This window comes from Vanellus vanellus, assembly GCF_965231255.1.
Source record: "Vanellus vanellus genome assembly, chromosome: 6".
Lineage (NCBI taxonomy): Eukaryota > Metazoa > Chordata > Aves > Charadriiformes > Charadriidae > Vanellus > Vanellus vanellus.
The window spans coordinates 66,052,993-66,070,222 of NC_138911.1; the positions used below are offsets into that span (position 1 = coordinate 66,052,993).

Below are 17,230 nucleotides of genomic sequence, written 5' to 3' on the forward strand. Positions count from 1 at the left end.
AAATATTCAGTAACTTTTGGTCACAATTTTTCCAAGAAGTAGAAAACATTCTTTAAAAAAATTCCCTACAGAATTTATAAAGTCTTACAGGAGTGTTGTGGTTCATTATGTGGGTCTAATAGTCACCTGATCCACATTCACTTACTATAGCAGTGTATAATGTCTGCATCTTGCTCCCTCGTACATGCCCTCAGTGAGCTCGATTCACGATTCCAGTCCGTTTTTTCCCAGCTCCAGAAGTCCTGGACTCATTAAAAAAAAGTCTTGAGTCTTGATCTATTCAGATGCTGTTGAAGGAGAAATGTACATGCCAGTACAATGGCTTCATGTACATTTTTATAAATGTTTCCTGGCAGATTAAAAGCAAAACCGATGACTTTTCAGTCCAAATTTCATCAGCTGTGAGGTTAGTGGCATGGTACTGTAAATACCTGCGTTCAAACATCTCCAGAGTTCTGCCAGAAATGTGGAAAACCTCTTTTGGGGAAACCTGTGCTTTACCAGAACTACTCCTACCATGCCAACACTTTAAGCCAGCCTGGCGGCAGCAGCAATGTTGGAGGTAGGAGTGAGGATCCTCTCAGAGCACTCTTAGCAAAACAGAATCAGAGCTGAACTCCCCACGCTTACCGTACGGCAGCCGTGCGGTCTGCAGGACTTCCCATCCTTGGTTGGTAAAATCTGACTGTTAAGAAAGAACCCACCTTATCTGCAGTTTTCAAGTTTCACATTGGGGTTTTTTTTTGTTCTCATTTGGTCAAGACTTGCGGAGTTTGCTAGCGTCTTCGTCCTCATTTGTAGCGTGTGGCTTTGGCGGGTTGGTGAAACTTGCATTCAGGAGCGTCGATGTTTTGTTATGAGACGTGTGGTGATGGCTACTTTTGCTTTTCACCACTGTCAGAGCAAGTAGCAAAACATTTCATAAATGCATCATGTTTTTACCTACTTATGTGCTTTTCTCTTTTTAAAAAGATTGTGTGCGTGTTTGTTTACATAGCCATAAAACGTGTGTTTGTGTGATTGATACAGCGTTATTTCTTTCATTTCTTCTCTTCCATGGTAGCAGTGGCCGCAAGGATCATGCTGGATTCCTGCTGCAGCCACTCCTCACCTCTGTGTCTTAGCAATCTCCCTGCTTACTTCAGCCCCCCTACCCTGCAACACCATTCGGATCTTTCCTTTACACAAACTTCCCGCCCGGTTCAGGAAGGCTTGCTAATTTTCTAACACCGTTAACAAAGTAATCGCATTCCGTAGTAAAAGCCTGAATATTCCTCGAGTGCCTTCAGCACCTGACTGATCCATTTAACTGAGGTGCAGCATTCCTGTAGGGGTCTTCCCATCTATTATTTTTCACAGTGGGGAACAACCTGCTGATGTTTAATGAATGTAAAATTTCTTGTCAAGTGACTTGGAAATGGTATCGTTGGGCTTTTTGGAAGTGACAGCTGACACGAGGCGTACTTACCTCATGTAGCCCAGCTATGACAAACAATAGGAAAAACACCTTTGGACTTGGACAACAGGTCAGCGATACCCTTAACTGACACTAGATAACTTTTAGGGCAGGAAGATAATAGTCAAAACATAAGCATGACCCATGTGGTTACTAAGCTCAAATTGAATTGAGGGGAAAGGATGTTTTAGGGCTTGTTTTTTTCCTGTTGGATAATCAACATGACGGTCTTTGTCAGTTCAAAAAGGTCAGCCCTGAACCAGCCCCAATTTTAACCGCTTTGGCTGTGTTGGCAGACAGGCCGGGTTACTGGGGGCGCCGGCTTCTGGAGAGGTACTGATGACGAACCCCGTACTGATTTTTACATCTCTGATCATAAGCAAAGCTGCGAGGGTGCAAATAACACAAATGGCAGACTCAGAGCAACACTGTGGCTTTCTGCATACGTTCAAAACCATGGTTGGTGGGTAGCAAAATGCAAAGTTGTTTGTTTTCCTTAACTGCCGGCCAGCACACGGGGGGAAGCCGGTGCGCTCCTTTCTGTCGGGTTGGCTCAGGCAAAGAGCATGTGCCTCTCCTGTTCAAAAGGGATCTTTGCTTTTCGTTCTCTCATTAAAAACGGAGAAGACTTCACCGCAGCGTTTCTCAGGTGTTTTTCCCCGCCGGGCTCCCCGGCCCGCGCGAGACACCCGCCCATGGCTGCTGCCGGGCCCGCGCCGCCCGCCGCGCAGCCGGGGGACTACAACCCCCAGCGTGCTTTGCGCGCCAGGCCCCGCCGCCCTTTGAGCGCGGAGGAGCGCCGAGCTTGCCGGGACGGGTAGTGCGGCCGGGCGCGTGTCCGGCCTCGCCTCCGCTCGGCCGCCATTGGTCGGGACCGGTCTCCGCCCGCCGCGGCCCGCGGTCGCCTGGCTCCGCACGGCGCCTGCCGCAATCACAGCGGCGACACCTCGGCTGGCGGCGTGGTAAGGGCCGGCTGGGGCCGCGCCGGGCGAGCCGCGGGGACGGCGTTGTGCAGGGAGGGCTCTGTCAGAGCCGGCGGCGGGGGTGCACCTCGGTGAGGGGGGTGCGGTGATGGGGGGTGCCGTGAGGGGGTGCCGGCCCGCCCCGCCACGCTCCCCGGCAGCGGGGGCGAGAAGCTCCACCGGTTCCAGAGGAGAGGCCGAGGGGCGCCGGTTTCTCTCACCGGGCGCTGCCGCCTCCCCCGGCTGACGGGGGCTCTTCAGGGTCCGACCGTTTGTCAGCGCCGGGGCTGGCACGGGGCGACGGTTGGGTCGGTTTGCAGAGCCCCCTCCCCCCCTTCGCCTTGCGCCGCCGGGAGAGGGGTCGGCCCGCCGCCGCTCCGCCTGTGCGCTGTCGCCGCCGCTGAGCGCCCAGCTCCATCGTGGGGGCTGCCCTTCATAAAAGGGATTTGGGCACCATTGTGTCCCCCCCCCGCCCCGTCACGGGGCCCTTCTGGCTCGGGAGCCCGTCTGGACGGGCTTCTCCGGGGAGAGGAGCCCGAGCGGCTCGTGAAGGGGGGGCTTTGCTCAGGGCTGGTACAGGAGAGGGGGGGAGAGCCGGGGGGAGGCAGTAGCGGCAGCACAGGTTTAGTCCCCGGTAATACGTTATTAACGGGGGGAAAAGGATGGAGTGAGAATTTACGGGTTTTCTGCAAAGAGCTGATGATGCCTGAAGGGTGCTGCGCTGTGGCTGGTTATTTACAGCTGGTGGGCAGCCTTGCCGTACGGGGAAGGTCCGCCCGGAGTTAGTGGCACGAACTGCTGGCAGCTCCTATTTAGGATGGGACAACGCTTTGTTGGGTGTCTGTATTTGGGGGTTAAAACAAAGATTGCCGTGAAGATCTGAAATGCTGAGATAAACCAAAGTAAAAGACACGCGGAGTGCAGGAATCTCAGACTTTTCTGCGTAAGCACTTCAGAATTTCGTTCTGTCCATGCTCTAAGCGTTTCCATGTTTCTTGAGCAGAAGTGCTCACCTGTATCTGGCTTAATCCTCTACCCTGTGCCCTCCGAATCATGCAGAATCATGCAATGTAATAAATTAAAGTTATTCGTGCAGTGTTGCAATAGTGTTTTTTTCTGCCATTAGAATGTGATTGCGGAGACTTTATGTATTTGTAGACAGATAAAAAAGTAAGTAGCAGAAGCAGTTTTACTGAAGCCTTAGGATTTGCCAAATTTGCATCTGTGCTTTTTGAGGTGCATTTAAAAAAAAATAAAATCCCCTAAACCAGGTCTATTAGATTGTCGCCATCCTAGGAAGAAAAAGGAGTAATTTTTTTATTTTTAATTATTTTTTCTGTGGTAAATAGTGCCATCTTTCTGCTGCTGAGAAAGAGGAATCTGCAAACAATAGAATGAACTTTATTTAAAATTAATTTTAAATACCTTTATTTAACATTTAAAAAGGTTTTAAACCATTCTGATTTAACATAATTACAATTTTTTGGTTTTTACAGTGAAAGTGACTTATACTTCTTCAGTAGCTATACTTAACTATTTTACTACAAGTCCTAGTCAAATTAAACTGATTCGTAAGATGGTTACTAGTAGATTTTGTAAAGAATTGTTTTGCAACAGAGACCATAATCTCCTTCAAAATGTACCTTATCAGAGTTTACAGTGATAAAGTCTTTTTCTCTCTACCATACAAGTGCATAAAGAAAATCAGGCTAATTGCGCAGGGGCTTAATCACGGGTTTAGGTGCTTCAGTTTGTGTGGCGGCCGGCACAACATGTAGGCAGCACATTGCTGACAGAAGACTGTAGACGTTAGTTTCCTGAGAGGATGGCTATCGTGAGTCACATATTTTGTGGAAATTGGTATCTGAATATTACAGTGACGGGCAATACGCAAGCACTCTGTGGGAAAAAGAATTGTGCTTGATTCTGAAATCTGAAAGCCTGGTGGTCATGAGAAGGGCAGCTGAAAAGAAGTAAGAGATTTCCCAGAAAAAAAAATGGAGTGATCAGCTGATTATCTTAAGGCTGTTATTTTTCCCCCAGATTACTGTTAACTTGCTTATTTCACAAGAAGGGAAAATAGATATATGGTTTCTGTTTATATAGCTCTGAGAGGCTATGCTTGAGGTATATTTGGAGTTTAAGCTACCAAAGTGTCAACATCACGCTAAACACTAGTGGAAAATACTTTGATCCATGCAACCCTGTCTCTTTAGGGTGGTATCCCGCTGTTCTAAGATTGTTGGTCTTAGTGGACTGTTTTCCCAAAGAGAAGTTGGGAACTCAGGGAACAGGCTGTTGACCAGAAGAATTGTCCTAGCAGCAGCTGGCTGCTGCCAGAGGTGGTCTTTCTTAAGCATCCCTCTCTTATCAAGTCAGATGGGTGTGCTAGCCATGTAATGGGAAGTGGTCAAGGTACCTTTGTCAGTAAAAACGGAGCTGAGTGAATTGTTCTGGCAACGGCCAGCCAGTTCTGGCCATGCTTCTTTTGCATGTGTGCAGCAGCCTACCTGTGTGTGTACACGCTGTGTTTCTGCGTGTGTAGATCTGATGCCGAACCCACTATGTCTGTGAAATGTGCCTTTTTCCTTACGTGGTCTCTAAAGAAAAGTTAACTAACTCTTCTACCAGCAAGACTAGGTAGACCTGATCAAATAACCTCATTTTTTGTGGTTTGCCAAAGATCTAAAATGTTCTTGTAGTGAATTTTCAGTTTTTCCATGTAGTCTCACTCTGCATGCATTTAGGATTGCATGTAACAGATCTTTCCTTGCTTTCAGAAAACAGCTTTTGCTGTACCTCAGGTTGTCAGCTGAGCTGGTTTCTCTTCTAATATGACCTGAAGACACAGCATGTGACAAGAACTTTCGCTTCTCAACTGTAGGTCAAGAACTGGTTCAACACAACCCAGAACACAGTCTTTTAAATTGCCTGCCTAAGCACTGAAAGGCTTTCTGTAGAACAAGCAGAAGTATAGTGGTGTGGGTTTGTTGTTTTTTTTTTTTTGTTTTGTTTTGTTTTTAAGTAGTTGGAAACAAGCAATGAAAGACGTATTCTCACTGCACGTGTGTTTAATGGTTAAACCTATTTTAAATGCTGCTCAGAGAACCTTGGGGAGCTCAGCACTTATTAATCGTGGCTTATTAGTGCATTGTGGTATGTCTAGTTTTTTTTCCCCTCCTTTCTAGTGTTAATTTGATTTAATTATAGGAATAGGAAAAGGCAGATAAGTGGGATTATATGTCATTAATTAGTATAAAAGGTGAGTCTTTTTTCTGTTCTAGATGACTCACGATAAAACATATGTGTGTTCCTGATACAGTGCAAATATTTCTTAGCGTGTATGTGTGTGTGTGTTTTTCCCCTGGGCCTTCTGCATCATTCACAACTTTGTCTCAGCAGAGGTGGGAAATCTGATGATCTGGATATCCGCGTACCACTTGGGAGATTGTTTAATTCCTCAGGGAGGGACTGCCTGAGGGACTTGATAACTTAAGTCTTTGTTCCTGATGTGGCCCTGGGCTTTGCTGTTGTGGGCCTGTTTGCAGGCAGAATGCAGGGCTGGTATCTGGTACCCCTGCGTCCCGCACAGCACAGCCCGCTGCAGAGGTGCTGGCTGGGGTCCCCAGAGCTACAGATCTGTGTTCCTATAGTCCGGTGTGTGAAATTGTCAGGAAAGGCAGTCCCATCAAACTGTTTCCGATTCAGGACTTAGCACTCTATAGTGTATTTTTTCTGAAGCTACTTTAGTCTCTGTTCCATGGTATATCAGTAACTGGCAGTGGGTGGCAGTGACTGTTTCCGTGTGATAGATCCTCGTGGACGGGCATCCGCCTTGAAATTAGCCATCATGTTGTATGACCCAGTGAGCAGCTGGCAGCAACACGGCTTCTATTGATATGTCCTGGATTTGAATTAATTATTTACATTTACAGTAAATTATCCATGGCCCAGCAATGTGCCCTTGTCGCCAAAAAGGCCAATGGAATCCTGGGCTGCATAGGGACGAGGGTGGCCAGTAGGTCGAGGGAGGTCATTCTCCCCCTCTACTCTGCACTGGTGAGGCCACAACTGGAATACTGTGTCCAATTTTGGGCTCCCCAGTTCAAGAGGGACAGGGAACTGCTGGAGCGAGTCCAGCGAAGGGCAACTAAGATGATTAAGGGCTTGGAGCATCTCCGTTATGAGGAAAGGCTGAGAGAGCTGGGACTCTTTAGCCTGGAGAAGAGAAGGCTGAGGGGAGACCTTATTATGGCGTACAAGTATCTAAAGGGTGGGTTGAAGGAGGATGGAGCCAGGCTCTTTTCAATGGTTCCCAGTAACAGGACGAGGGGCAATGGGCACAAGTTAGAACACAGGAAGTTCCATTCAAATTCACGGAAACACTTCTTTACGGTGAGGGTGACAGAGCACTGGCACAGGCTGCCCAGGGAGGGGGTGGAGTCCCCTTCTCTGGAGATTTTCAAGACCCGCCTGGATGCAGTCCTGAGTGATGTGCTCTGGGCAATCCTGCTTTAGCAGGGGAGTTGGACTAGATGATCTCTAGAGGTCCCTTCCAACTCTGATAATTCTGTGATTCTGTGATCTCAAAGAGGTAGGTGGAAGGATCTCCAGCCCTTCAGCAATCATTTGAACCATTAATTTTCCCTTTGTATTTCTCATGTAACTGTAAGTAATGTTTTTTGTTGGAGAAATGAAAAGTTATGCTTTAATGAACATGGAAAAAAGTTTCTCCTCATGAAACAGATACTGAGCTCGGGGGATCTGTTTGCACGAAATTTGTCTCCATATGGTCTAAAATATATTGATTTTCTGTTCTTGTTTAATATTTTAGGAGTTAGATATACCTGAAGCTGAATATTAGGAATGAATAGGCTTGTTGGCCCATTGTGTCCTGTGGCACTTGACAGAAGTTTTAAACAACTTGGTCTGAATATTAGCACTGCTGTAGGCAAAGGAGTAGGCAGTTTTTGTGGATGTTATAAACAGTGTATCTTCAAGGCCATTGTTAGTGTTTTGTTTGTTTTAATCATCTGAAGAATTGACAAGATAGTGAAGGCATAGTTGCTATACAAAGCCACCTGTCACTGTTTGGCAACAACAATGACAAGAATTTACAATTCCAACTCAACAGAAGACATTATAACTGTCTATCAAACTGCAGAAAAAATCTGCTTATTCCTTCATATCCGCTTAACTGCTGAAGTAGCTAATAATACAACAAACCCTAAACTGTTAAATTATCATGTATTATTCTCACTCCCAAATCTCACGCCTGCAGACAGTTACAGGAGTGGCTTATTCCTGCAAGATAAGTTTCCTAGATTCAAACAAGTTTTTGGAAGAAGCTGTGTCATAGCACTTAACTTTTGGTTCTGTCTTTTCCTTTCTGTTCTGGAGTTTTTCTGTGTGGTAACAGCTCTTCCTATAGGAGCTGATGTGCTAACATTACTTCCTTTACTTTGTGCTACCTCCATTAGAAAGGAAAAAAAAGAACCAAACCAAACAACAAACCTTCCAAAAATATATATTTTTTTTTTTTCACACTGCTGCCTACAAGACTTAATCCTAGTCACCAGCAGATCCAGTGTTGGAAAGACCCATACTACGTGTTGTTAGCAGTCTTAACTGTGCGCAGCTGCTCTGGAGGTGAGCTGGCTACTTCATCCTTCTGCAGCCACTCAAATGAGGCTGAAACAGAGGTTTTGGCTGTGGGGAACTGAGATTGACTTAGATACTGTTTAGTTATTTGGTTTAATGGTAGCTTTGACGTTGTGCTTTGTGACCATGTCCTATTGCTTGGGAGTTCCCAGCTTTTATTCCAGAGAAAACCATGTTAGACTGTCTCTTACTACAACACCCCTTGCCTCCATAGCAGCAATGATCAACCTCAAAAATCGTTTGTTTTTTTTTTGTAGGTAGAACAGTATAAAATCCCATCTCTCAGTGCTTTGTGCATGTGACAAAAGCATGCAGTTCTTCAAGGGGGTTTGCTTTACAAGGACACATTGGACTGACCAGTATACCCCCCCCCCCCCCCAAAAAAAAAAAAAACAAAACAAAAAAAAAACAAAAAAAAAACAAAACAAACCAAACACCTGAAAACCAAAAGCAAGCCTTTGATTAGATATGGCCAGATTGTTTGCTTTTCTAGTAAACACTTTATCAGACAATCAAGGTACTCAGGAAGTTCATTAGTGTGGACACTGCTTCTAGTCCTCTCAAGAAAGCAGAAAGAGCCATTTCTGCATGGGCTCAAACCGCCTCTCTGGCTCTGCTTTTCTGAATTTGATGTCCACAGACTCAGAGCTGATTCTCTCGCTGTGCGCTTTGGGCAAACACTTAACCATTGTGCAAAAGAGATGAAAATGCTGCTCTTTCATGTGGTACTGGTTCACACTTGCTCTCTACTAGCGTAACAGGTTGCACAAATAGCGTGAGGCTCTGGCAGTCTGCACGTTCCCCCAGCCCCAGCAGTTAGGGCTGTACCTCGTGCAGAACAGCGGCAGGAGCAGCTCTCTTCACCCTCTCTGCTTTTGCAGGCACAGAGAGTTTTTGTGACGCTCTGACCTTCCAACTCCCAAGCAAGTCTCCATGTCTATGCATCCTTGTGCCTACATCAGCTGGGATTTGACTCAATAATAAGGGGCTAATTGCCAGTGAGTGGAAACCAGTGAACTACATAAGCAGAGACCAAGAGAACAGTATTAATCCGAGCTTTTTTTTTATCTGTGAAATGATAGCGAGGTTTGCCCTGTATTTAAGGCTTATTAATTACCAGCTATTATAGAACAAAACAACCAGAGGGAGCTGAAAGACTTGGTTGTCCTATTTAGAATTGCTTTCAGTCAGATTTGAAAGCTGACAGAAAACTCTTGTAACTAGAAGCAGCTTGGTGCTAAAGGAAGATATGACCAGAAACTGTACTGTGGGTTGAATGGTCTGTAAAACACAAAAAATCCCCACAAGCAAGAAAAGCTTCTAGTTGTGATACTACTGATGTTTGTTTTGTGTTGGTTTTATTTTTGACTGATGTCCTCTAATCTACTTCTCTCAAACTTCTTCATTAGGGATTTTTTTTTTTTTCTTCCATTTGTGGAGTAAATAAAGAAGAGAGATGATATGGAAAGCAGTTGTGCTGCTGGGCTGTGCTCTGGGCATCAGCACTTTCCCCATGGAAGAACCTGAAGATGGAGGCAAGCACTGGGTGGTGATCGTTGCAGGTTCAAATGGCTGGTACAACTATCGACACCAGGTAAGGACCACTGGTTCCACATGCTGATGCTGGCCACACTCCAGAAAATGTCTGCTCTGAGAATCGTGGGGAGATGATAGCTGCCTAGACTAGTCATTTGGGCAAGTGCTTCCACTTCTAGACCTCCAGGAGCGTGTGAAGTTTTCAAAACAAACAGCAACAAGATTCACTCACAACCTGGTCTTAATTCTCGTCATTCTCACCCCTAGAATTCCCCTCCACTGCTCTTTTTATTATTTGAATTATTTTATTTTTTTTTTTGCTTACAACTTTGTCCAGCCATTCATCTTTTGAAAAGCTGTCATTAGCAGGAGGAGAGTATTCTTCCTCTAATCACCCTTCTGCATCCTGGGGGACGTGTATGATTTAGGCTAAATATTCTATTACTAGGCTAGAGGATCTAACCCCAACTTGCAGGTAAACAAATTATGTCTTGAATTAAACCTCATTTTGAGACACATGCATGTTTCTTTCCATTTGTTTTCCTCTTTTCCTTATGTTATGAAAAGACTCCCTTCTTTCCAGTTAAAAAAATCTGCAAAGGCTACAAATGCACAGTATGTTTTTTTGGGGTGGAGGACATGCAGAAGGGTTTTTTTTTTTTAACCTGGATCAGTTTGCTCACTGTGTTGGACAGCATGGCCTCAGAGTTGTGTTGTCACACCAAGGGTACAGTGCACCGGCATGCAGGGATCAGGGTGAAGGGCAGAAATAGGAGAAAAGGGAACAGGAACTCCTGAGTTTGACACTTGTCAAAGCCAGCGTGTTGTGGAATTGTGGTCTGAGTGTGAGTGTCGGGATGGACAGGATTAAATCCAAGTGACTTAACTCTGATTAAGTTCAAGACTTACAATCAGCAGTCAGGAGACTATAGCAGTTTTTCCCTTTGGGGAATTCTTGGGCAATCCCTTAAACAGCTTAATCTACACTTAAATGCAGTCTTTGCTCTAAACTTGGAAGTACGTCTTGCTTTCCTGCAGAACACAGTCCATTTAGTTCTGATTTATGTATATATCTATATATTTCAAAATGTCAGAAAAATAGTTTACTAGACTGTTGTTGGTTAAGGTGAACTCGAACAGAGATTGAAACACTAGTGTACAAAACCAGCATTTTAAAAGTTAAACTGTATTAAATGTACTGTGTATATATACCAAGCTGATTTGCTGAACACTGACACTTTTAAAGTGTTTATTATTTTTACTGTAACTGCCTGTAAAATCTAGAGAAGCTTAATCCTCTCTATTTCTCTTAATTGAGGAAGAAGCAAGCCTGCTGTGTGTTGGGCATGCTGGGTTTTATGTGTATGTTTCTCCTCCCCCTCAGCTCACAATCAGTTTGTAACATTCAGCACAAGGGTGAGCTTAAAACTGAATGAACCAGACTGACGAGTTGGTTGCATCTGAAGAAGAACCTGTTGCTGGCAAGTGCTAGCTCAACACTTTGACAGACTGGTTTTAGGGATTTTGCCAGCTCCTTGCACTTGTAGCTATCGCCTAATAACCACAGTTGGAATATTACGGTCTTAGTATAAACTATTTCTATTTAAAATTAAACCTTAAAAAAAAGGTATTTTTAAAGTTGAAATTGGAAAACAATTATAAAATGCTAGCGTTGTACTTGATCACTACCCGCCCTGGGGTGCCTAAATATAATTACTGAGTTGTGCTATGGTTATTGCTATTGCTGTATAACCAGTCTCGCTGGCTCCCTTCCACTCTAGGAGGAGTTAATACCACAACATTCATTGTCTAAATAAAACTATTTTTTGAAGCTGTGGCTCGTGAGAATTCCTTTTCTACAGTTGCCCAAGCATAGAGGTTTTTAACTTTTCTGTCAGTGAGCCTTCAATGGCAAGTATATCTGCCAAGTGTATTGGAGTTATGAACACAAGAAAAACACACTTACGTATTTGTCGAACAGTAAGTCTTTTGAACATGCCAGTTTCACAGAAGCAAATTAATTTTTGAGTGTGGTCATGCTTTGGAGACAGTAAGTAATTGCTTTTCAAGGTGAGAAAACTGAGAATGGGATTTCTTTAAGCACAGTGTTTTTGAAGATAATGTCAACTAACAATGCAAAATGTCTGCAATGTCAAATTGTTCTGAATCTCAGTCCTAGAAATTTCCAACATCTGCTGCTTGCTTCAGGTACAGCATTAACATTTGGAAAAAAAAAAAGAAAATAAGAACACCACTAATAATTCTATCAAAGTTATGAAATTAGCATCATAAAATAAGAGAGTCTGTGTGAAGGATCCTTCAGAATGGGGCTGAGCTCCTACTTACCTGTCCTGGGCAAGATAATGCGCCCCTAACTTGTTACGAAAAGAATCAGTTTCCACAAGATGCAGAGCATCAGCATCCTGTGCTATCTTGGCTAGCAAGGGCCTGGCAGGAGCGAGCACCTGTGGTGGGACGGCATCCTGTGGGACAGACCCAGCAGGTGGTCCTGGAAAATCCACTCTGTGTGTGCCATGAAGTGTAATCCAGAGAAGGATGCCTTGGGTATCAAAAAATTGAGGAAACTTGTTCCCAGCAAAAACAACTGAACCATAGACTTTTAGGAGAGTTATACAGAGGAAGAAAGTTACTACAGAAATCTCGGGAGTTGCAACAGATTTTTGGAAACATTATGCAGTCTCATCACCATGTCTTTGTGTATGTGTTAGTATTCCATACCTTCCAGTGCTGGAAGCAAAAGCGCTGTTAAATACTCAGATTGTTTGCTCAAGTCACTTACAGTGGAACCAGGAATAGGACTTGGACTTCCAGTTCTGTGCTTCATCCAGCATGAAAGTCATTCCATAGCGAACACATGCGGAAATGCATATTATTTTTCAGTAGTATAATACCTGTACTGTCAGAAAGTGAAGCAGCGCTCCAGGATTTTGGGCTTGTTTAATTTTTTGCTTTCCAAGGGAGAAACTGCAGGAGAAAATATGTTGTACTCTAATTTGCTTTCCTCCTGCCATCACCTTTCTTCCTCAGAACTTCTCTGTTCTAGCCTGTGTACGAGTAAATTTGTAGATGCGAATTTTCCTGTAAGTAGTTACTCAATGTGATGCTTTTTTTATTACCGGACTGGTTGCTACTCCCTTCGTGCAACTAAACACTCATAATATCCCTTTGTAATGTGAGACCTCAGCTGACACATCTCTTGAGTTTCAATGGCTCATTTCAGCTATGCAGGGTACAGTTAATACATGATGTTGTGTGTTTGTATTACATTTGTATTTTATGAGCTCCAGTTGTTTTGCGTGCTGTCTGCGCACAACACAGTCAAAACTTATTCTGTTGCCTTCTGCAATTCTTACCTGATAGCAGGATGGGTTCATCTAACTGAACAACCATAAAAGGAGGGGAAGATTATTATACCTTCCAAAATGTCTCTAATCCATACGTGAAAATATATGGGGAAAATAGCCCGTCATTGCATGCTGTACAGACCTCAGGAACAGTAAGTTTGTAAAGACTGCGCAGACCTTGTAAATGCTGAGTTTGCACCTGTAACCTCAAGGAATCTGAAACTCCTGCTAAGACTTGTAACGCAGCTGTCAGTGGTCAGGATCCACTATCAGTGGCATAAACCTCAAGTGCGGACAAGATAAGGAAAACCCACTGTTTGCACTTATCTGTGAGCGAGATTCACACCTTGCGGGAGCTTGTTGCCTCTGTGGTAGCTGAACTGGGACTGTTTCCTAATCAGGATGATCTAAACTTGTCTTACACATCTTCTCAAGTTTCTAAAGTAAATTTGAAGTGTTTTGAATAGTATACAGCCCAGCGTGATAGTCTTACTTTTATATTGCCTTATGCTTGTGGCTTCTCAGTTCTTTGGTGGGTTTAGGCATACCTCAGTGTTTTTGTTTAGAGTTGCTTGGGCTGTGGAAGGACTATAGACGTGCCCCTCTCTGCTCCCCAGCAGTTATTCTGACTTCTCTGTAGCAGCTTGCTTATTACCAGACTGCCTGCTATTCCCTAAATGCAAGCAAGCACTCATAATATAGACCAGAAAGAGTACTGCCCGGTTCCCTGGCTCTCTACTATGCAGAGCTAGATGATATCTCTCTGGAAGATTGGGTCACACCAACCCCATGCAGCGCTACAGGACTGGGGGCGGAGTGGCTTGAAAGCTGCCAGGCAGAAAAGGACCTGGGGGTGTTGGTGGACAGTGGCTGAATATGAGCCGGCAGTGTGCCCAGGTGGCCAAGAAGGCCAACAGCATCCTGGCCTGTATCAGGCATAGTGTGGTGAGCAGGGCTAGGGAAGTGATCATCCCCCTGTACTCGGCACTGGTGAGGTCCCACCTCGAATACTGCGTTCAGTGTTGGGCCACTCACTACAAGAAGGACATAGAGGTGTTGGAGCGTGTCCAGAGAAGGGCTACAAAGCTGGTGAGGGGTCTGGAGGACAAATCTTATGAGGAACGACTGAGGGAACTGGGGTTGGTTAGCCTGGAGAAGAGGAGGCTGAGGGGAGACCTTGTCACCCTCTACAAGTACCTGAAAGGAGGTTGTAGAGAGGTGGGGGCTGACCTCTTCTCCCTGGTGAACCCATTTCTTCTCGTCCTATCACTTTTCAAATTATGTCAAGGGAGGTTTCAATTGTATATCAGGAAACACTTTTTCACCGAAAGTGTAATTAAACATCGGAATAGGCTGCCCAGGGAGGTGGTGGATTCTCCATCCCTGGAGGTGTTTAAAAAAAGGGTAGATCTGGTACTTAGGGATATGGTTTAGAAGTGGTTTTTGTCAGGGTTGGACTTGATGATCTTAAAGGTCCCTTCCAACCTCAGCAATTCTGTGATTCTATGGAACCCTTAGTGACATACGTGTGCAAATACAGCACTAAATGCTACTGGTAGATTTAGAGAATGAGCCAACAAACTAGTTGTTCTTAAAAGAAATAGAATTTTGCATATACTTCTACCACTCCTGGGAGGTGATTGTACCAGCTAACTCAAAACTAAAGCTGGCTTCACAAACGGATCAGAAAGAGACAAACCAATACTTTGTGGACACTCCAAAGGACATAGTCAATGGAAAAGCCTGGTGTGAAACAGTCTTACTAAAGGTGGAGTACATACTTGAGGAGAAAAATAGCTGAAAAAGTCTGGTAAAATTAAAATGCTGAAAATTAAAAACAGTTGAGTTTGCATACATGAGTCTGTTCTCAGTTATTGTTTTTAGTCTTATACTTACTGAGCTTTATGGGCCAGGGAGTGTATTTATTCAGGGTTTTGGATGCAACCAGCCAAAGCAGTATCTTATTCCAGGACAGTCCTAAATTCTCCAGTCTTGCAGGTAACAGGCATTAAGGATGCTTTGGCTACTTGGCTTCAATTAACATTTCCTCACTGTGCTCACAAAATTGTAACTGAAGCTGTGGGAAAACCTTTCCTAAGTTCTTAAATACAGTTAGAGATTTTGGCTGATTCACTGATGTATGTTTAAGCAGGGGAATGACACGTGGCTGGTATTTCAGGTGTATTCTTCTACCGCCCTTATATATTAGAGTTCATTCTTTTTTAGGCTGTGGCGTGAACCTGTAAAGGGAGCAGTGCACTTTGCAATGAAGCTGACAGTTCATTACACATGCTTCTTAGCCACGAACCTAGCAGTCATAAGACCAGAAGTAACCAAATTCACGAAAGTCCAGGCTTTTCCCTTTAGGCACTATTTATGCGTGCATGTGTCATAAAATAACTTGATTTTTCCAAACACCTCCCCCCCGCCCCCAAACACAGTCTGCTTGAAAACTGTGTCACTCAAATGCTTAAACAGCTGTATGGCAGAGGAAAGTTGGAGTGTTTTGTTTTGGTTGTTTTTTTTTCCTTTTAGAATTTCCCCCAAATGTACATTTTGGGAAGAATGCCCATCCCAGGAAAATAGGGGAATTCCACCTCTGATCCCCATGCTTTCAAAATCTAGGAGTTACTTAAGCAGATTTAAGTATAGCTATTCCATGGAAATTTGCTGCTGTAGCAACAGGGTTAGACTAACCTGGGAATGAAAGGGCTGAACCATGCCATTAACTGTCCATTTTGGAGCTGGCATGTGAAGTCCTTTGGGCAGTAGCAACTGTACAGCTATACCTTCTCCTCTTCTGTGCAGGGCAGCTGCTACCCACCCCAAATCATGGCCACAAAAGCATGATTTGCATTTAGTGACAGTTTATCCAGTAAACATTTAGAGCATTTGTTTCACATACTAAACCAACAAGAATAATACCAAGAAGAGATCTGGAACAGTATTAGCTGTCTCTTTTAGGGTAGTTTACAGGTACAGCTATACCAGAAGTATTTCTGGAAGAAATAAGGCTCAAATAGCAGTATTTGAGAGGCAGTTGTGCATCAACAGGAAATACTCTAGGTTTGCATATGCCTCCCTACTCTAGCAGCAGACTGTTTCTGTTCTGGTTTTATAGAGATTTATTTTTTTTTTATGCGTACGGGAGGCAACAGGAGGAAGATGTGACCAGCATCAAAGGTGGCTGGTCAGGTCAGCTAATTCTATGTAAAAAAAGCCCCGACTGTTTACTCAGAATTGTCCTGCTGTAGTCAATGGAGTTGTAGCAGCAAAACATGTTTTTGCTGCTCTAGCTTTTGTTGGTGATACCATTATGCTACCAGCAGGTACAGTTCCCTTAGCAAAAGCCTTAAAAGGCTGGGACAATCCCCAAACAGTTACGGTTAAAGGGAATTGATCGCATTGATCTGTTTCCCTCCACAGTAGGGAGTTTAACCCGTTTAAATTTACCACCAATGTCTACTTTACTAAGTAAGACAGGACATAGTGAGCAAACAGTCGATTAATCAAAAGGAAGGAGAGAACAGACGAAAAAAACTGATAATATGCATTTGCGAAGCTTAACTAATTTTGGGTACTTTGGTATTGTATTAACTAAAGACACCCCTGAAGTCCCTACTGGCCAGTCACATGGCTGCGGGAGCACATACACTTGCTGGTTGAATATGTTGATATTATATCACTATGGTATGCCCAAGCATTTCCCTGTGTCGCCAGCCTATAACTGTTTCTGTCAGCGTAACAGAAGTGCATTATGTCTGGAGAGTGAGAGGGGATCTGTGGTCTACTCTTCAGTCAGTGTAGAGGTGCCCTCATTACTGTTTCCTTCTGCTTTTGCTTGGGTTGCTTCTGCAAATCGAATATGTGTTTAGTCAAACCTGCACTCTGCTATTTCAGATCATATGCAATGCCTTTATAACTGTTTAACCTCTGCCTTTTGGCTTGTTGAGGCAGCGGCTGGTATGGTGACATACAAGGAAAGAGAGAACTGTAAACAGTGAAGATTGTCTGGGATAGGTGGAAGAGAACGTAGGCTCACCTGTGTAGTAGGAAATGGAACTGCTTTAGTTAGTAAAGACAATTTAACTTTCAGGGTTAGTCACAGGAAGAGATTTTGCTGTGGAAGAGTTCATTAGCATTGAATGTGCCTCACCCTTCCCAGAATCACGCACCACTACCCGCCCTTTTCAGCTTCAGGCACACTTAGACGACCAAGGATTGTAAAGTGACAGGATTTTACGGTGTCC

General features: G+C 44.1%; 1 protein-coding gene across 2 annotated transcripts in view; it reads left to right on the top strand.

Moving 5' to 3' along the window:
• Positions 1-2,350: 2,350 nt before the first annotated feature.
• Positions 2,351-17,230, top strand: part of LGMN (legumain) — a 28,712-nt gene continuing 13,832 nt past the window's right edge. The window contains exons 1-2 of one of the 2 annotated variants that reach the window (XM_082485150.1): positions 2,351-2,418; positions 9,489-9,673. In XM_082485150.1, coding sequence (XP_082341276.1) covers positions 9,536-9,673 — 138 coding nt within the window. In that variant the 5' untranslated portion in view covers positions 2,351-2,418; positions 9,489-9,535. Of the gene's footprint in view, positions 2,419-3,233; positions 3,362-9,488; positions 9,674-17,230 lie in introns of those variants that run through there. The other variant, XM_082485149.1, reaches the window with a different exon arrangement.